The sequence below is a fragment of the Thunnus thynnus genome, chromosome 10, assembly GCF_963924715.1.
Source record: "Thunnus thynnus chromosome 10, fThuThy2.1, whole genome shotgun sequence".
NCBI lineage: Eukaryota > Metazoa > Chordata > Actinopteri > Scombriformes > Scombridae > Thunnus > Thunnus thynnus.
In genome coordinates this window covers 9,599,713-9,620,262 of record NC_089526.1, presented here as the reverse complement: position 1 = coordinate 9,620,262, position 20,550 = coordinate 9,599,713, and the positions used below count along the sequence as shown (strand labels likewise).

General features: G+C 39.1%; 2 protein-coding genes across 2 annotated transcripts; one reads left to right on the top strand and one right to left on the bottom strand.

The window, feature by feature from the left end:
- Nucleotides 1-8,176: 8,176 nt before the first annotated feature.
- LOC137191043 (NLR family CARD domain-containing protein 3-like) lies at nt 8,177-13,730 on the bottom strand. The gene is made up of 8 exons (XM_067600849.1): nt 13,627-13,730; nt 13,072-13,421; nt 12,566-12,643; nt 12,377-12,427; nt 10,441-12,250; nt 10,096-10,182; nt 9,735-9,902; nt 8,177-9,597 (listed from the first exon to the last, which is right to left on the bottom strand). Exons 2-8 carry the CDS (start codon nt 13,397-13,399, stop codon nt 9,276-9,278), a joined length of 2,844 nt encoding a protein of 947 aa, XP_067456950.1. The 5' UTR covers nt 13,400-13,421; nt 13,627-13,730; the 3' UTR covers nt 8,177-9,275.
- Nucleotides 13,731-14,365: 635 nt separating this feature from the next.
- LOC137191042 (sialic acid-binding Ig-like lectin 5) lies at nt 14,366-20,420 on the top strand. The gene is made up of 8 exons (XM_067600848.1): nt 14,366-14,687; nt 15,533-15,931; nt 16,498-16,809; nt 16,898-17,161; nt 17,987-18,259; nt 18,657-18,759; nt 18,857-19,019; nt 19,152-20,420. The coding sequence occupies exons 1-8, from the start codon at nt 14,645-14,647 to the stop codon at nt 19,320-19,322; spliced, it is 1,728 nt and encodes a 575-aa protein (XP_067456949.1). The 5' UTR covers nt 14,366-14,644; the 3' UTR covers nt 19,323-20,420.
- The last annotated feature ends 130 nt before the right edge of the window (nt 20,421-20,550 follow it).

Genomic DNA, 20,550 nt, shown 5'->3' with positions numbered 1-20,550 from the left:
TGTTATAATGCTAAGTAGAAGGTGATATGTTTTTCTCTTATGCCAGTGTCCTCTGAGAGGTGGTTTTGCTGAATCGGGAGGTTTACAGTGTTTTCTGTTCCTCTCTCTGTGATGGCAGTAATCCTTAAAATTAGTGACAGACAACATGGCTCTCAATCATTTCAGTCTCATCTTCAGTCTCATCAGACCTTATAACCTTATTTCTTCTACTTTGTTTCAGTCTCCCACAAGCCTTTTGGCAAACTCTAACTCAGATGTCATTTGACTTTCTTTCAACAGCCATAAACCTGCAACTGAAGCACTTGGGTAACAGTTGTTGTCAGTAAAGAGTCTCCCATCTTAGCCACAAAACCCTGCCCTGTTGCAATAGTCTTCATGGTGGCCTCCTTCATGACATCACGTTACATTGTGATGTGACAAGACAACTTGCTTCAGGCAGATTTACTGCTACTTTGTCATTTAAGTCATTGTATTCTGAGGGATGTTTGGTGCCTTGCATTCCTCCCAAGAATGGTACTTTGCAATAAACTTGTCACTGATTAGTCTGGAAAGTCTTTTTGTCACTGATATGCACATTTTTTATCATCACTTTTTGGACCTTATATGTATTAAATTTAATTTGTTTTTACTTGGATAGTTAAGTTGTTCTTGTCTTGATCAGTTTCATTAAATTATATTGACATTCATTGTAAGTCAACAAAATATAAAAAGAGTCCATTTAAGGACTTTCCATTGACAATGTCTGATATATTAGCCTTCATTCAGCACCAATGTTTTAGATTTTGAAATGATGGCATAAGAATACAGGAAATGATAATTGAGTTAGGTCAAAAGCTATATAAAGACAATGGTGTCATTTACGTGTGTTATGTCACATCTTTATTGGTTTGAAATGGTCTCTTTCAGTGGAGCTAATGATGAAAATGAATCAAACAAGCAAAATACAAGACCATAACACAGTAAAAAGTACAATTGGGGCACATACAGTTTAGTTCATGGCTCCTGGTGAGCTCTGTCCTTGGTATCGATCAAGCTTTTTATTTCATAGCCAAATCAACTGTTATTTCCATAAGCAGGGCAGCAACATTCACCTTTATCCTCTGGCCCAGAGAAAGGATTTACACTTCTTTTGACCTAGCCCAAGCAAGAACTGCAACAGCTTTTTCCAGGGCCCGCGTGAGAATTGCATTTTTTTTTTTCCACTATGACCAGCGAGATAATAGCTCTTCTTGCCCTGGCGCAGGAACTAACCCCAGAGCTGGGTCTGCTTCTAGCTCTGTATTGTTATATCACAGCTATTCAAATCTTCTTCAGGTTGCAGCAGCTTTTTCCAGGGTCTGAGCAAGTATTGCATCTGTTTTTTCCATGGTGCGAGCAAGAACAGCAGCTCTTTATTCCCACGCCAGGGTAAGAATTGTTGGGTTTTTTTTACAGGTGGGAGCAGTGATTGCTGTTATTTTTTTCTAAAATTCGCAGCTACTCTACCATTGCCTGTGGAGGAATAGAATTAATAAACACACAAAAATAGCATTGTCTGATTTTGAAACAATGTAATCAAATAATACAATCAGAAGTACAATGCATCATATTTCTGAGAGAGAGCGCATACCACCTAGAATTACCTTTTATCCCCGGTGAGTTGGCACTCAGCCGGTTCTTAAATGCCCCTGTACAGGATCAAAAATAAATATAGCTAACCTAAAGGTCAATGAACAACCCTCAGATAGAAACAAGGGTCAAGAGTGCAACTAGTTTAGGAGTAAGATTTCTTCTCAACCATGTATGCCAGAATGACAGCACACAATGTGGACCAAAGCAACATCGGATAACAAAGAGACATTGCTGGCACATTGAATTGCAGAACAAACACTATCCTCTAAAGGCCTGTCAAATCAAGGCATTAAAGAGACATAGAATCTGTATGTACATAACTATAATCTGTCCTACCACTGGCTCAGGCAAACATACAACATTTGTAACATATATAATAGGGGCATATACAAATACATTATTCAGCAAACCGCAAATAGTGGGTTTTTTATGAATATTTGTTTCATGCAAATATTTTAAAAATTATTTGTTCTGTATCTCAGTCTCTCTCCTCTGCTCCACTGTTATGTCTATCAGCGGGTCTCAACGAGGGGTGTCACATCCACCTGCTGCATGACGCACATTTCATAATTTGGACATCACTCCCGGAGTTGGGGCTGTTCTCCAGAGATAAAGCTGAGCTGTTGCTCCCCTTCTCCTTTCCACAAAATTAGGTTGTAAAAAATAGGCAATAAATGAAAAATGCAAAGCAAGAATCACCTTTGAAGTTCTTCCCTACACGTTACACGGTGCACTGTCTCTGTGTTATGGGTGTATAAATAGGTAGAGGTCTGCCTGCATTGAGGCGATGAGTAAAGTTTTAGCTCAGTAATCAGTGCAGTCATCTATGATCTGGGAGACTCCAGTTCGAGACCCGATATAGGGAGCTCCTTCGTAAGGTAGTTTATTCATGAACACTTCTTGTAACACTTTAATATTCTAGAATAAAAAGTGTAACAAAAACAAAAATAGGAATTTTAAGTCTCTTTCCACTTTTATTCAAATACAAATACAAATACAAATAACTTTGCTGCCTCAACAAATATAGATAAAAATATATAATACAAGAAATATATCAAATGATAACAACAGTTTAAATCTCTCTCAAACAGTGGCTCAATGGTAAGCACTGCTGCCTCACAGCTAAGGTCTGTGTGGAGTTGTATATTGTATGTTCGTCTCGTGTCTACGTGGGTTCCTCCCACAGTCCAAAGACATTCATCTTCTTATGAAAAATTTCCAAAGTTCAATGAAGTCAATACAATATTGAAAAAAAGCATGATTCAGATGTGTTTTTTAAGTTGACTCAGTTTTAAATAAATAATTTAACTTAAACAATATTTTAATGTTTGTGTGAATTATAACTTTAAGATTGTGGGAAATTGTTTTTTTCAAAGATCTTCAAATAAAACAAAGTTTAAAAATGCAGAGTAAGGTGAACTACACAAACTACGTCACTGTCTGTCTGGCTGGACCGCAGCGGACCAAATTTAAGTCTGTCCCTGACTGACTGAGTGACAGACTGAGCGATGATGGTGTAACTGATGAAGTTATGGTGTAATGAAGTTACACCACTGGTCGGCCGACCAGTGGTGTAACTTCATTGTCACCACTTCCTGTATTTATCGTTTCAAAATAAAAACCCTCTAGCGTTTCATACACAGTCCAGCCATATAGGCTTTGACCTACAGTCTTGTCATTGCCAAATTCCCTCTTTTTGTTGCAGCTGTAGCTAAACAGGAAAACACTGTCTGTTGAGGCACAAAGAGGGATTTTTTTTATTAAAAAGAGTATAACTGTGGCCGATATCCACTTTACATGAGTAGCTCAGACTGCTGAAGTATCATGTTATCTTCCGATAAATTTTTAAATAAATTTTTACTCAAAATGAGGACTGTGAATTTTGTCCCCCATCACTTACATTGTGAACACATTTGAGGAGACCGTCAAATGGTCAGTATGAACAGGAGGAATGATAACAGCAAGCAAAAACCTGTTTCAATGTCCATGTGATCACCGGACTATTGTTTCAAGACAGACTTGAAAAATTGTGAACCTATCCTTTAAGCTACTGTTTAATCTATAAGAAGCTACAGTATTAGAATACAGATCCGTTATCTATTATTGCATAGTATTTTCATCTCTAAATTTAACCTGGGCATATACAGTATCCACTGCCTCGTTTGTGTCATTTCTTGGCCCCATGTTACCATATAGGCTGGCCATCTCCTGGGTGCTGGTCACAGAATTTCTACATGTGCCTCCCTCTATGCACCTCTCCTCCTCCAGAAAGGAGCTACCAGACAGATTCCTGTTCCCACAGCGTTCTCCCTTTCTCTTGCTCTTCCAAATCACACTAGAGTAAGTCAAATCATCACCTTCCTCCTCATTCTCCTTCTTGGAGCTTTTACTGGTGACTTGTACATGTTCTTGATGGGTATTTAGTTCATTTGCCTTTTCCAGCACATCTGTGTTGTCATAAATGTCCTCTTCTGGTTTGTCAGACACCTGAAATTGAAAAATAAACATTAGCGGCACATATATTCTGCCAGATTATTTTTTTTTAATACACCTAAATGAAAAAAATCTGTCTGTACCTCATTTCCCTCTTCACTTGTCAGGCCTTGGTTTATCACAGCAATGCTGGCGTCACCTGTGCAGTAGGTCCTCTGAGCCCTGACAAAAATACAGCAGGAAGCCCCATTCAACTTACACGGACATATTCATTTCAACTTTGGTTTTCAGCCTATTCATGTATTAGTTGACAGAATGAATAAGTGTGATCAGTAAGGAAGTCAAAACTGAGGGTAGACAGACTCCAATCAGCACATCTTGAAGTCCAAATGTGGTTATAATAGGTGAATTTCTAGTTAGGACTGATTAACTACAGCTCATTATTTGTCACACCTGACATTACCTCTAAAGAGGCGCGATCATTTATGAACTAGTCTTGATAGAAAGCAATGTCAAACATTGATTGTGATTTTTTTTGTTCTTTTTCATGAGGTGTTTATATTAATTATTTTGTTTATACACGGTGCGTTTCTCTGGTAAACTGTTAATTTTGCAGGGCCAGTTTAATGTAGCTGACTTGTTGTGAGACAGGTTGGTCCACTGACAGAGCATTTGTTCTGGCAAACACTACATAGAGTTAAATTAACAACATTAATTTTACTGTGTATGTGTAGTCTGAACATTCCTAAGCTGTTACCCTACCAGATGGCAAACAGCAGAGCAGACACTAGAGCTGCTGTTAGAACAGCGACTGTGGCGATTAAGATTGGCAACGTCACTCCACCTGAACAAGAGAGAATAGAAGGTAACATTGGTTAATCAGAATCAGAAATATATTTGGTATTTTGGGGTTTAGGTTTGGACATTCAAGTAACTTGGTGGTTTGTGCATGTTGTTAAACACAATACATAAATATGATGGATCTGTATTTTAGGTAATTCGTCATGGTTAAGAGATTACTTGATGAATGGCCTCCTCCATCATACCAGACATTCATACACAATCACACAATAATGTCTTAAAAAATGTTTGATTTGAAAAGAAAGTTTTTAAACAAAAGAAAATGTTAAACATTTTTTTAATATATTTATACATTTTCATGATGTGAATATTTAAAAAATGTAGCCAAAGATGACATTATAAGTCATGAGGGGTTTTAAAACAAAGCAGCGATTTTAATGGCAAAAAAATGGGGCTGATTGGGGTGGACTGACTCTAAACTGACTTTATTATATTTCAAATGCCTTTATGGACATGAAATGTTTAAAATCAATACAATATTTTAATAATCCTATAGTGACTGGTGGTGTTTCCCTGTCACTCAGAACTTGTCTAATCATGTTGTAGCATCAAAGTTTGACAAGTCCATCACGAACAAATGCTAACTTTAAGATGCTGAAATTAAGAGTGTTAAAACTAGCCTACATATTACATAAAATATGCAAATATGTCACTGTTTGGGGCTTACAGGACAGTCAGTAGACAAAGATGTTCAAACAATTTCAAGAACTCCTGATGGTTTCCAACTAATAAATTAAATGTGCATTCAGCACAAAGACAAACCTTGATATTCTGCAGATGTTTTAGGCTCAAGTCTGTAGAAATAAAATTGCTGACTGTCAGATCCCAGAGAGCTGGAGCTGCGACAGACCAAGATGTGAAGATCCCTCTCCTGTGGTTGTTTCATAGAGATGATGCTCCTCAGACTTGTGACATTCTGAATCAGAGTCTCATAGCTCACGACAAACTTTTCAGAGTGGTTGACAGGTAACCCATCCAAATCCCACTCCAATATGGGAAAAGGGTTTCCCACAGTCTCACAGGAACAGTTGACTTGGGATGCAGCTTTTGTGCAACCGAAGGATGGCAGGATCTGTGGAGCAACTGTCAGAAATGTAAAGTTAATAGTTAAAACTAATGCAGAGCCGCTAGCATGGCTGTAGACTTGTTTTGTTGCTGTTCATCTGCCACAGCTTAGTAAGGAAACAGCTTATCAAAACTCAAAGATACTAGAAATACTTTGGAAATAACCCACTTAATATGGCTAACAGAGGGAATGAGTACAATGAACAATGCTCTTTCAAATTACATATTGGTATGTGAGTATTATAAAATGGACCTGAAAAATCTTACCATGTTGCCTGTGGTCATTCAGACATGCAAATCAGAAATTTTCAGTAACCATATATAATACATGAATATTCCCTGCTATCATAAAAGTTAGTCAAGTTGAAATGGCATCACCTAAAGACCATCTGCAGCAGTAAAGTACTGCTTACACATCCATTCTTCACAATGAGTGATTTTACTTTTCATAATTTAAATTAGACAAGTAAAAAATAAATTTCACAACCCTACAGAACAATCTTGATATCACAAATTGTCACTGATGACAAATTAACTCACATGAAAAATTGAGGGTTAAATTCCCACTATTGGTTGACTGAGTGCTACCATCTGATTTACTGTATGCAGCAGTGCAGTGGATTTCCTTTCCGTGATGGAGGTGAGAAGCGGTGAAGGTCAGAACAGAGGTTTTGACTTTAGTTTTGTCATCATTCTCCTGCAGTGTGTCCAGACTGTCACCCAGTCTGGGGGTCCATATCAGAGTTGGAGGATGAGACAGACAGGGAGCTGGAGCAGAGCATGTCAAAGTCACCAAGGTTCCTTCCTTCATCTCCAGTGTGGACGGAGTCAGAGTCGGATTGGGAGGATCAGCTGGCGAGGGCACATGTAAATATACAGTCATTACTTTATGCTTCATTATTTGATTTGAAAATCCCAGTAAATTCAAAAACAGGATTAAAAACATAGAACATAAACAGTCAGCACACACAGTACACAGATATTAAAACGTACCTTTGACCACAATATCTACGCCATGGTCTTCAAAATTATATCCCAGTTTGTCACATTCCAGTCTGAAGAAATGTATGCCACTTTTACCAGGACCAATGTTATTCAGGGTTGTGGTGCAGTCTTTCTCTGTCAGTATTCCCCTCAATTTTCCATTAATTGTATTTTGTTCACTACTATCAAACACGACATCCCTTTCTTGATTTTTCCATATTGCTTTACATGTGTTATCTAAATCATTTTCAACTCTGCTTTCTATGTCAAAGGAGCAAGGGATGGTCACACAGGATCCGCTCAGAACCTCTATTGACTGTGGAACAATGACCTTAAACACCTGACACAGGGCACCTGAAACATAAAAAACAAATCTTGATGAAGAAGAGTACGTACAACTTAACACTAGTGAGACCATTTCACTGCTGCAATAGCTTTCTAAAATCTTGGCCCAATAGAATATCCATAAAATCATAGGAAGTGATAACTGTAACTATTATGGCCTTCAATCTCAGAGGTCCTTAGATGTGTTCATTTACTGAGAAACTTATCACAGAATTATTTTGTACTGTAGTTTGCATGGTTGAGCAACAGTTTAGAGTTTTGATTTTTATTAGTCCATAAGTGAATGAATGTCAACTCACCTTGCAGCAGGTAGCCAATTAGAAAGAGATTCGGAGCTCTGGCCATTTTTGTTGTTCAGGAGAGGCAGAAACTCAAGTTTAAAACAGTCTGGAGATTACAAATGGAACAGTCTGTGTGTGGTACATTTCATCAAAAAAAAACAATTTTCAAAAAAAAAAAGAATTCATTGGTAACTCTTGGTCATTTTAAATCCACAGTCTCAAACCTTTTAACTTCTGTTTGTACCTGTTTTTAATTGATTTTGTTGTCACTCTATTATTTATATGTTTGTTTTATTGATTGTCTTCTTTCTTGCTCGATGTCATTGTAAAGGGGGGCTTTGCCCTCCGTGATTTTCGAGTTTAAATAAAGACAAATATCCTTTAAGTAACATGATTTTCAGAGTAGGGTCTCAGATGGAAAATCCTTTTGTTGAACTCACACATCAAGATTTTACCAAGGTGGAAAAACAACAACAATGAAATTAACAAGTGCTAATTTTAAAACATTCTTGCAGATTTGACAGACTTTTCCTAAAAGATTTGATCATGGCGACAAGATGAAAACAGGAAGAAATTTGCTTAAAAAAAAAAGGTGACAAGTATTACTGTATATTTATTTTATTTACTGTTGTGTTTGAAATCTATAATTATTTTAGGTAACAAACATACAGTATTTAGGAGTTACATTTTCAAAACCACAATCTACTGAGGATGTAAAAGTTTATTTTGCAAATATACAGTATAATCATTTAAAGCGTAATGAATCAGTGTTTTGCTGTCATATTTTAATAAATGAATGCTATCAATATTGAAATTCAATGACTTACATTTTCATCAGGTCTGTTGAGCTGTTAGATGAAAGGTGCAAAGAGAAGTAAAGTTCCTTTGAAGTGAGGTTGCATATAGCTTACAGGAATTGTTTTGAAAAGATTGCACAAGCGCGACTAGGTGTGTCACAATGATTTTGACATCGGACATATGTTTTTCTTCTTGTGACTTTATTAAATCCCATTATTTAAAAAAAAAAAAAGAATTGTAATGGTAACCCTTCCCTTTGCCACAAATTAGGCTTGCACATAAAGTATATACAGTATTTCACATTTTCCATGTTATATGGGGTATGCATGAACAAAGTTACACATATATACTGTATATGTATCTTTTTTTGCCAAAAAGCCATTCACGCATAAAAGACATACAGTATGCTATTCTACATAGTGATGTTAGTTAAGTTTGGGATCACTTAGATCCCTGTAGACCTCACATGAAAAAGGGTGAAAAATTCTAATAACATGAATCTATAGACTTATTTGGGATTTTTGAGAGATACTACTGCATGAAAAGTACTGCCAACACCAATGGCACATATATAGAATATGAAAATCAATTGTATTTAACCATGTTTTACAGCTGAGGTTACAAACAGAAGTGATTTGTAGTTTTATGTAGCAGCAATTTACATGAAAGTAAGCAAAGTCATGAAACATCAAGATGATAAAACAATTGTAAGTATGTTTTTTGAGTTGTGAAAGAGGACTCTGGTCTTCAGGAATCCAAATAGAACATCAGGGTTAATGTGAATTCCACTTTAGATTGAAGTCAGAATGTTAGTCGACTCATGGTGGATGCTGGGAAACCATTTGCATCTTCAGATGGTGCCATACCCTAACAAAAAAAAAGCCAAGTAACTTGTGGTCATCTTCCTCCAATCAGATCTGTGGAAGACTTCAGCAACTCCTCAATCTTTGTCTGAAGCTCCTTGGCTTTCTCTGCGTTCTCTCCTTTCTCCACCTTTCCTGCGACTTTGAGCCCCTTTAGCACCGACTGCAGGGCGTCTACGTTCTTCACAGATTCCATCTGGTCCCGGTCAGCCTGGATCTCCTCCACCCAGTCCAGGTAGGCCTGAAGTAACCCAAGGTCATCCACAAAGTTTGTAATAATCCGGAGTCCCGGTCGGCATTGCTCCAGTTCCCTCAGCCTCCTCCTTCCCACCTCTCCGATGTCATTTCCAACAATACTGAGGAAGGAAAAAATAAGCAGTTAGGAGTAATTCTTTTTTATTAGGACAGGACAGTAGGTCACACTAGATGGCAGTGTTTTCATACATTATAACTCTGAGGACACTGAGCAGAAGTTAGTGTGTTTTAATCTTACGTCAGAGTTTTCAGAGCAGTGTTTTTGCTGAGGCATTTGACAATGTTTTCTGTTCCTCTCTCTGTGATGCCGGTAATGTCCAGATAGAGCTCCTCCACAGTGTTATTTTGCTCCAGAGCATTCCATAGTTCCAAACCCCCCTCTGGACCAAGGTTATTGCCACACATACTGCATAAATGAGTAGAGGAATTATGTTGCAGTAAAATACAAGTAGTGGTAGTTGTGTAAGTGCATAAGTTACAAGTTTTTTGTGCTACTTTTTGCATTTTATGGCACTTATGCCCTCATAGTTCTTAGCCTTTAATGTATATTTTTAAAAGTGATATTATGATCATCTTAATAAATACTTGTAGTGACTTACAAGAGCTGCTTCACATGGCACTCGTTTGATTTCAGAACTGCAGATTCTAAAATAGCTGCTTGCCTATCCAGGCAGTTGTATCTCAGACTGAAAGAGAATCGAAGAAAGATTAGGTTGACTTTGTTTTTGGCAGTCCATTCATTAATTTTCAATCAAGCTTATGAGGGAGCATTGGGCAGAAGACAGAGACCAGTCTTGACAGACAGACAAACATGTAGACAGGGGAGAAGATGCAAACCCCACACAGAGAGGCATCAGCCCAAGTCGATTTTTGACTTCATCAGTAGTCAGATAGTAATCCTTACCTATTTATCTAGACAGTCCATGATCAAATCAGTTACTCACTAGAGAGATTCACAGCGATGTAGGATTGGCCCCAGCCTGTTGAGTCCTCTGTTGCCAATGTTTGAGTAGCCTAAGTTGAGCTCCTGCAACTTGTGTGGAGAGAACTGCAGTACATAGTGTATCGCTGCACAGTCCACAACACTCAGCTTCATTTTAAACAGGTTGAGTTTCTTGATCTCTGGTGCTACGATGCTGGTGGCTTCGTCCATGTGGAACTCCATCAAGCAGTGTAGAAGATTCAGGGCTGTCTGGTTTTCCAGCTCCCTGTGTTTAAACTGGTCTTGGAACCACAAACCCAGCCTGGCAGGGATGTCATCCTCTTGCTCCATGGGCTGAAGAACAAGGCCATCCAGCTGACCTGCCAGCCGTGCTCGAAGCATTCCCATGAAGAAGCGTGTGAACATCTGGAGGCTCTCCAGTTTGTCCATGCTGAGGTCTATGTTCTGCAGGGGTACAGCAGTAGAGGATGGTGGATGTACTCCAAAGCACCAGAAATCCAGAGCCTGGATTATGTCCTCCTGGCTGAAGAGATTGATTGCACAGTAGAGGGCAGCCAGATGTTCTTGAACAGTCAAGTGGAAAAAAGAAAACATCTCCACTGTCTCCTCTTTGACAGACTGGAGGATGTGACAGAGAAAGGTGCTCTGAATATCAGCGGGTGTAACGCCGTAGTTCTCCAAATCACCTCTGTTGAACATGATCTTTTTCTTTAGAAGGTTTTCATAAGCCAGTTTTCCCAGGTTGGTCAGTTGCTGCTTAGCTAGTGAGAGAACCTCAGATCTAGGGGTGCTTCTTTCTGCTCTCCCCCTCAGTGCATGGTGCTTAACTGCTGTAAACAGGTAGCAGAAGTAAACCTCGCTGACTGTTCTGGGTGGATTGAGCTCCAGAGACTTTAAGTCACCAATTTCTTGAGGCCCTGAAGAGAAGAACTCGGCCATAGCGGTACAGATGATGTAGCAATAAAGAGGGATGAAGGACAGCACAAAGAGGTTGTCGTTGTTCAAGATGTAATCATAGACTTTTCCTGCAACATTACTGTCTTTGTAGAACTTGGTGGTATATTCCTTCACCTGGTCCTCCTCAAAGCCCAGCACCACACAGCATCTCTGGAAGAAACGCTTTGGAGCTTCAGTCGATGGTCTTGTTGTGAGAATAAGTGAGGCCTCTGGAAGAAGGCTTCCCTTTATCAAAGCCACCATCAGCTCTGACACTGGCACTTTCGAATCCACATCAATGTCTTTGCCAGGACTGTTCCAGTTTAAGGGGAATTTGAATTCATCCAGTCCATCTAAGATGAAGAGCAAAGAGCTTGGGGATGTGAAAAGGTCAGGTAAAACTTCCTTCAGGTACCGGAACCGGTCTTCAAGCAGCTCCAATAAACTCAGTGGTGCTTCAATCAGATTGAGCTCTCTGAAGCGCAGGTCAAAAACACAGGTGAATTCACGCATGTTCTTCCCAATCGCCCACTCATATACCAGTCTCTGTACTGCTACACTCTTTCCGATACCAGCAATACCCTTCACTTTGACCCTTTTCAGTGGCCGTGCCGATGTTCCTTGGGAGCTCAGTAGATCGCAAGGGCGGATGCGTTGGCAAGCCTGGTGGACATAGATGCGAGCTCGTCTGCTTGCCAGATCAAAGTACTCATGTTGGCTGCTGCCGATTAAGTCATCATCTTCTGTCACAAAAAGGTCAGTGTAGCGGATCTCGATGTGAGAGGCTGAGTTTGAAGCCACCCCTTCACCCTCTGAGTAACACTTTAACTGCTCTGTGCGTTTCAGCAAGGTGGTTTTATGGGCAGAAATGGGAACTGCAATGAAAGACAAGAAGATGATACAGTAACATATCAGAAAAATGGAATTTAATCATTCTTCAATTTTGTCTAAAATAAATATTTTGACCTTTTTCTGTCAGTTCAAATAAGATATTTACATACCTCGAGTGTTGGAAAACTTTACACTCCTGCAATGTTTAAGTTCTTCTTTAGCTGGATAATGATGAAAACATGAGTTATTTGGGTACACAGTTGCCTTCATAAATTTTAAGTATTTTTATTATAGAAAGTTAACCCATTAGAAAAGAAAAGTTTTAAAACCCAGCTTTTGACAACTTAATAAAGTCATACCTGTGACCTCTGCAGTCACCGTGAATCCCTTGTTCTTTCCTTTGAACAGTTTAGCAAAGGGGCCTTTAGGCTTCTTGTCTGTGGATATCATTGGATTTGTAAAGTAAATAACATATTATATAATATATGTGATAATACACAGTGTAGTTTTGTTTAGACACAAATTAAGAGACCATGCATTTAATTAAAACTGTTTAAAATTATTCACAGGTTGCCTGAGCATTTTTTATTCTTTTAGTGTTTATACTGCTTCATAGCCAAAGTCAGCAAAAATTACTTGGCATGGTATCACAGTGTAACTGTGTAACTTTTGCACCCTGTTAATGATCTTCTGTATGTTCCTGTTACTCAAGCAGTAAAATTTCATTGTGTTCAGTGCAGTGTGGACATGCAGGGTTTGAAATATAATGTTATTCACCTTCCAGTTTAACTGCAATTGCATCTGTTTATATAAAAACTTAATCTAATCAGGCACAGTCATCACCAGCATATGAAAACAGCCTCACCTTCAACTTTTACAGGTGCAGGCTTTGGCTTACTGACAGTATCATTCATGCAGTGTCTCTCCACCCAGACCTGCAGATCCCTGCAGTAATAATCCTGCACTTCCCTCAGCACCTGCAGGAATTTTTGGCTGCTCTCCTCAGTGGCACACACTGTCTCCAGAGCCTGGGCCACAGCATTGGAAGGTGACCTCTCCAGCAGAGACAAGTAGTGGTCAAAGGAAAGCACCTCAGCATCACGCAGCCACCGCAGCAAGGGTGCTGGGTGGTCGCAAGTCCAGTTCAGCAGCAAGTCTCTCTGAGACCGGAGCAGCTGCTGAGCTGATTTCATGGCTTCAGAAAATGCTGCTAGACTGTGCAGAAGAATAAAATAAGTACAAGATGTTATTCTAATAATGATTAGAGCTTTAAATGAAGGATTACCACACTGTCTTAAGAGCAGACTGTAACTTTGAATACTGCTGACTTTACAGTTCTCACGCCCGCACACAGAAAACTAAAAGAGAAACAATAACGAATTCTGAACAAACAGCATGCAAATTGAATTTTAATACTTACCTTAACTAGATATTTTATCTCTGCATACTGTATTCCTCTCGTCTTGTTTTGCCATTGCAGTCATGAGTGTTAGCAGGAAAGCTGTGTGTGTTCTCTCTTAAGGTGCAGGGAGGAGGAGTGGCATGACTTAGGTAGCAATTCAAAGGGTCCATAGTTCAAAGAAAAAAAGTCTTTGTCCCTGTCTCTGATTACACGGTTTGTTTGATCTTGCAGAAACATGCCAATCTCAAGGTGTCATGTTGGAGATAACACACAATATGAAGAAAAATACACATATTCAAGACAAACTTTCCTGAAAAATGAAATTGTCTGTCATATAACAACCATATATTTATGATATTTATGTATTTTGTGTATTTAAACAGATTGTTTGACCAGTAAACTATTCTATACAATCGCTTGTTGAAATACAAATGTTTTAGCATGAGACTTTTCCCTTGTACTTTCATCATTTTCACCACTGATGACTTACAGCACTTATGTTGAGGGATAGTTATCATCAACAGAACAGCAATGAATCAGTATCAGGCAGAAAAGTTAATCATTAATCTGTTTTATTCAGCTTTCTTTTGAACTTATGTCACCATCACTTTTATCACACTGCAGTGGTTTGGTGAGGTCGGTTCGTACAGACAAAAGGAATCAGGGAGCCTTTGAGGAAATGGCTAACAGCATGAGGGTGACTCACCCATTGTCATGTGTTGTCTCACAGATACTTGCTGAGGTCTTTCTTTCCCTAGCAAACAATTCCTAGTTTGACCATATGAGCGATAATTTGAGACTTTTAAAATGTTTAAATGAGTAAAAAGTTGCCTATCGTTATTGATTGTGAAATTACATTATGAGGCAGCGGGGTACTTAAATGGGATATAATTAATATTAAGATATTGGATGGTTAAGAGGAGGCATCAAAGTGAAGTACATTGCACCAGGAGCGCAATGAAACAATACAACTTCCCCCTCTTCTTTCCACTGTTCATCTCCCCTCTGTCTGTGCTGGCAGAGCAGGGTTGCAGTCATGCATGCGGACACTGTCTTTCTCGTGTGTCCTCTGATTTTTGGTGAGTAACACAATCCATTATGTATGTTTGTTTGTTGTTGTTGTTTTGTTTTTTTTAAATACATTTGCTTCAGATTTTTGTATGTATTTCATGGACATTCAACATTGACTGATGTAAGTTATGACTTGTTACCATGGATACCACTGTTATTCCCATAATTATTACTGTAAGAGAGGTTGTTTTTTTCTCTGTTGTCCTTTCTTCTGTTTTCTGCAACATAAGAACTGTATTAGAGTTTTGTTGCTTGTTTTTTTATCAGATGCTAATTTATTTTATCCATGAGGTTGATGAAAATGTGCAAATATATTTAGGCACACAAATGTGCCTAAAATAACATAACAATCGATTTTTCTTATTTCAGTTTTTAACCACATAATATCTACTGAGTAAAAAGCTTGTAGTAGTGCGATAGTTCCAGAGCCAAAAGTGCAGTTGCCCTCTTCCCTTTTCTAAAAATATTTATATTGCGAAATACTTGCGAGACAGTGCATTTAAATGCAACACGTCATGAACTTCAGCGTCTAACGTCTAATATGACTTGAAATTTATTCTTAATGATTCTTTCTTTCTTCTTTGTAAAAGATCTCCATGACTGAAAGTGAGAGCCCTATAGCTTAGAATAGAAACTTTTTAATTGTCCATGCATTTGGGAAATTGTCTTTGGCTTCACAGTGGTCAAATTCAAACTGAAAAAATATAAATGCAAAGAACGTTAATAGCACAATTATGAGGCACAATTTTATGGCAGAATAGCTCAATAACAAACCCTCTGTCTCCCATTAACAATGCGCCAGTTACATCAGATCCTGTAATTAATCATTTTCTGTTCTCCATCACAACAACAGCCTTGTGGAGGGGGGTCCAGGCTTTATCTCCTGAACCCTCAGTCCCTGAGCGTGTCCATGCTCTGGTGGGCTCCTGCGTGGTGATTCCTTGCTCCTTCACTCCTGCAGCTCCTCATCCTCACAAGGGCAGGAGGGAGAGGGTGGATGTCCGGCTGAGGTTCAGAGGTGGTGGCCACTTCTTCCCTCTCCGCAGCACTGCTTTTAACAGCGAGGACAGAGATCAAGTGAGCAGGGATTTCCAAGGCCGGACATCCCTCATTGGGCGAATCGTAGATGGGGACTGCTCTGTGAAGATCGAAAGGATCAGCCTGGATGACTCGCGGGTCTTTGAGATCGCTCTAAAGAGAGGTGATGACTTACTTTGGGGGAAGCCAAGGAGCTTCAATCTAGATGTTGTGGGTAAGTGGGGGAGTCCCTGTACTTCCTATTTCTCCTTTTATAAAACTATTTTGAATATTTATCAGCTAGATAATGTATGAGTATCCAATAGTACATAATAAATAGTACAAAACACACACAGTGGAGAATATCCGACACATGATACTGAGTGGCACACAACAGCCAAAAAAAAAAAGCTTAGATGAAGGTTCTAGTCAATAATATTTATTACTTGTCAATGTGCAACGTGCAAAGTGCAGAAGTGCATGGAGTACAGATGTGTCTGCCTAACAGAGCAATAAATAACTAAAGCTGAACACTTTTCAGATTGAATGAGCAATAATAGTCAACAACTACCTTTTGCATTTTGTCCAAAAAAGTAAATTAAATTTTAAAAAAATAGAAACAGTCATTAAAAATGTAATAAAGGAGACAAAAAAGAGTAGTAAATACAATCACATATGGGCTGATTGATGAAATAGTTTCTGTACCTACATAATCTGGGACACGTGGCCTTTCCACTGTCTTTTATGAAATACACAACAGTAATGAAACACAGTGATTACAGATGTTTTCCTCACTGACAGACACTCCTGAGGCTCCTGTCGTCAGCGGCAAGTTGTCAGCCACAGAGGGACAGCTGGTCACCCTAAACTGCACCGTCAGCTACCACTGCCCCTCAAGACCTCCTGCCCTCCGGTGGCGCTGGGAGAGGGGAGCGCAGCTGAACAGCAGTGAGCCCGGCGAAGTACAGACTCTCTACCCCCAGGCCCACAGGCCGATGTTACTGGCTTCTATGTCCTTTACTGTGTCACACCGGGTGAAACCCAGAGTCAGATGTGAGGTCAGCTACCCAGGAGCCAAATTAATGGCCACTTCAAAGGATCTGCATGTCACATGTAAGCATAGTTTTGACATGTATCTTTGTGCTTCTTGGCTCAGTTTACACTTAAAGCTCACTTTTTTTTTTTTGTTTATGCTCTGTAGTTCCACCAAAAGATGTGAAGGTTCAGGTGCAGTCCTTGACAGTGCAGGAGGGGGGCAGTGCTTTGCTGGTCTGCTCATGTAAAGCTGACCCACCAGCATCAGAGTACCACTGGTCCTACAGCCAATACGGCCATACGGTGCACCTCCACAAGCGCACACAGACAGTCCGTGTGTACAACGTGACCCGAGACATGAAGGTCCGCTGCTCAGCTCAGAACCTGATTGGGCGAGGAGAATCCCGGCCCACACCGTTGAACATACAATGTAATCCTACTTTCTGTAGACCTTCCTCCAATGACCACGCATACATTTGGACTGTTTGACAACACACTTAGCCTGTTTATGTTGGATATTCAAGGCTGTTAAGGTGTTATAAGAGATTTTTGAAAAAAAAAAAAAATTTCTGTGTTCCTATTTTTTTCCTGTAAATGGAGCCAAAATGTAACTGGAGAAGAGCTTTAAAGGATTAGTTTGACATTTTGGAAAATATGCTTATTCACTTTCTTTCAAGGAGTTAAATGAGAAAATTAATACCGGCCTCACATCTTTATATTAAATATGAAGTTACCACCAGCTTAGTTAGCTTAGCTTAGCACAAAGACTGGAAACAGGGGGAAACAGCCTGGCTTCTTGGATGGAGCCCAGCTGGCTGTTTCCCCCTCTTTCCAGTCCTTAAACTAAGCTAATCCAACTGGTAGCTTTGTATTTACCACACAATCATGAATACTATCTTTTGATCTCAGCAAGGAAGCGAATAAGAAAATTTACCACAATGTCAAACTATGTCATTTAATGTGTCAGTAATATAAATGTTTTCCTTACTATTCGTACTATCCTTGTAAACTCAAGTCAGTTTTTTACAGTGTGTCCAATATACAACACTTCCTTTGAACTTCAGCTCTGGATAAGGAAAATCTTAACACTCAGAAAATACCCAACTAACAGAGAAATGGTCCCATACGTACAGAGTAAACACTTTATAGTGAAACAGAGCTACAATAGTCTGTGAATAAAAAATAAACTATGAATTATAGTATCAAGTAAATAAATTTAAAGAGTTTCAGGCAAAGTGCTTCTTCTCTCCTCCAGATAAGCCAGTCATCCTCCGGCTGTCTTCCACCTGTGTTGTAGAGGAGTTGGAGGTGCTTTGTCGCTGTTTGGTTGACTCCAACCCGAGACCTGCAGTCACCTGGAGCGTTAATGGAACTGTTCCACCTCGTGATTACAACGTGTCGGTAACATCAGAGTCTGACACGCTAACAGCCACTCTGAGGGGCCACATGGACAAACCTCAGACAGTGATCTGCTTCGCTTTCAATGCACTTGGAAACGACTCCCTGATTTTGGTGCAGGGAGGAGACGGTGTGTTCAAAGTGCTGTTTTTTTTTTCCCACACTAACAAAGAACACAACAGCTCTGCCTCTTGTTTATTCACTCAGATGTAGGGCTGGTGCTGAAACCTCTGTGCAACATGTCTGCAGCTTGAAAAATGAAGTGGAAGAGAATACGCTGAAGAGTGAATTAGGAAACATTGCAAAGAAAACCTTATGTTTTGCCTTTCTTGAGCTATGAGTGCAGCTTTTTCATATTTTTCATATTCCTGTATATTGTATTTCTTATGATGTTAAATTCTGTAAAAAGAATAAAGATTATTATCATGAAATATCTGTACAGTAAGTGAAGCCTTCGAGCTTGAGCAACAAACATTATAATTTCACATCATATACTAATGCTCTGCTGCTCTTTTGTCCATATACAGAGACAGCAGCTCTGTTGTGGTCGGTGGTACCTGCTGTGGCCATTTGCCTGGTCATATTCCTTATATCTCTTATTTTCTACTGCTGCCGTAAGAGAGCTGGAAGGTACGTGAAACAAATCAGCCCTTTTAATTTAACATTTAATCTTGTCACAAATGTTTACCATGTGATTCACATACAGTCTCTGTTCTGATCTTCTCAGACATGTTCTGAGACGTCCAGCCGTGTACCCTGGAGGAATGGGAATTTATCAGGACCGGATGCCCCTCTACATTAACTGCACAGAGGTGACCCATATCTACGCCAACGGCAGCTACCAACTTGTATACCAGAACTGCACACCTCTTTTCGTCCGTACTAAGCAGGTATTTGATTAACATAATTTTTGAGTGGCGGTCATGTCCTTGGAAAGAGAGGGTATTGCATACTGTAGACAAAAATCTCTAAATCTCTTAATTCCCAGATTTGAGGATTAACAAAAGCTGTCCCTTTTTCAGATCCGTCCCATGGGCAGAAGAGGTGGGGAGAGGCGAGTCGGGGAGAGAAGAAGAGGTGGAGAGGTTGGACGTATAGACAGACGAGGTGCTTTGGGAGTCAGAGGCACAAGGGAGGTGCAGGGTACTTCTGCGGCTGATGCTGAGACAGCCATCTACCTGGAGATCCTCTAAAATCATTGTGGAGAAGTCAAGTGATTCACTTTTATATGATTCATTCTCATACTGATGATGAATTAATGTTTTTTAGAGCTGCAACGATTAGTTAATTAATCGATGAGTTGCCAACTATTAAGTTAATCGCCAACTACTGTGATAATCGATAAATCATTTGTATCATTTTTTTAGAAAAAAATGTCCAAATTCTCTGATTTCAGCCTCTCAAATTTGAAATGTTTCTCTAGTCTTCTATGACATTAAACGGAATATCTTTGGATTGTGGACAAAACAAGACCTCACCTTGGCCTTTAGAAAACAGTGATTGACATTTTTCACAATTTTCTGACATTTTATGGACCAAACAACTAATTGATTAATCGAGAAAACGATCGATAGATTAATTGATAATGAAAATGATAGTTAGTTGCAGCCCTAATGGTTTTACATTAATTTATGTTGCTCAGTTTATACTGTACATATATATGACACCAGCATTTCACAGCAATGCACTATGTAATCTGGTAGTAGTGTATCTTTCTCATAATCTCCATATTGAACAATTTCTTTTTTTTTTTTTTTAAATAAAAGATGAAAATGTTTTTTAAAAAAGGGGCTTCATCTTGTGTCTGTTCTATGACGCACACATGCATCGACCCTCAGATCTGATTCAGTCTAACCAGTTGGCTGCTCTCATTGCTTTTGTAACAGAAGATGAAGTCTGTCTAACACAAAGTGATTTTCAGAAAGTGTTTTAAGTTCCTCTGGAGGGAGAAAGCATCAAGAATGTTGAATGTTGGAACTGGAAAACATAAATGGAATCTTTCTATCTATCTATCTATCTATCTATCTATCTATCTATCTATCTATCTATCTATGCTGCCTATGCACTGATTTATCAGTGATAATAATTTAACTTACTTTATTAAACGTATTTAATGTAGCCACAGCCCATTTTCTGCAAAACAGCTACTTTTAATACTTACTGAAATTTACCTGGTAATACTTCTGTACTTTTACTTAAAGACGTTTTCTTGTAATGGAGTATTTTTTTTTTCATTGCTGTATTTCTACTTTTTAAGTACGTGTTTAAATCATATCTTCAAATACTGTTCAAGCTGGCCTCATTTATAGGATTTTTTACAAGTGCATACGGTTGGTGGAGACCTTACCCCGGTAACGCGCTGATTGAATCGCAGAAGAAGAAGAAGAAGAAAACGAAGTAGAAGAAGAAGAAAACGAAGAA

Coding starts and splice junctions, on each gene's coding strand:
- LOC137191042 (XM_067600848.1), top strand. CDS start 14,645: ATGCATGCGGACACTGTCTTTCTCGTGTGTCCTCTGATTTTTG. Junction 18,260..18,656: donor TTTGGTGCAGGGAGGAGACG/GTGTGTTCAAAG, acceptor GTCCATATACAG/AGACAGCAGCTCTGTTGTGG. Junction 19,020..19,151: donor TTTTCGTCCGTACTAAGCAG/GTATTTGATTAA, acceptor TCCCTTTTTCAG/ATCCGTCCCATGGGCAGAAG.
- LOC137191043 (XM_067600849.1), bottom strand. CDS start 13,399: ATGAAATCAGCTCAGCAGCTGCTCCGGTCTCAGAGAGACTTGCTGCTG. Junction 12,251..12,376: donor AAAGTTTTCCAACACTCGAG/GTATGTAAATAT, acceptor CTTTCATTGCAG/TTCCCATTTCTGCCCATAAA. Junction 9,598..9,734: donor ACTGCTCTGAAAACTCTGAC/GTAAGATTAAAA, acceptor TTCCTTCCTCAG/TATTGTTGGAAATGACATCG.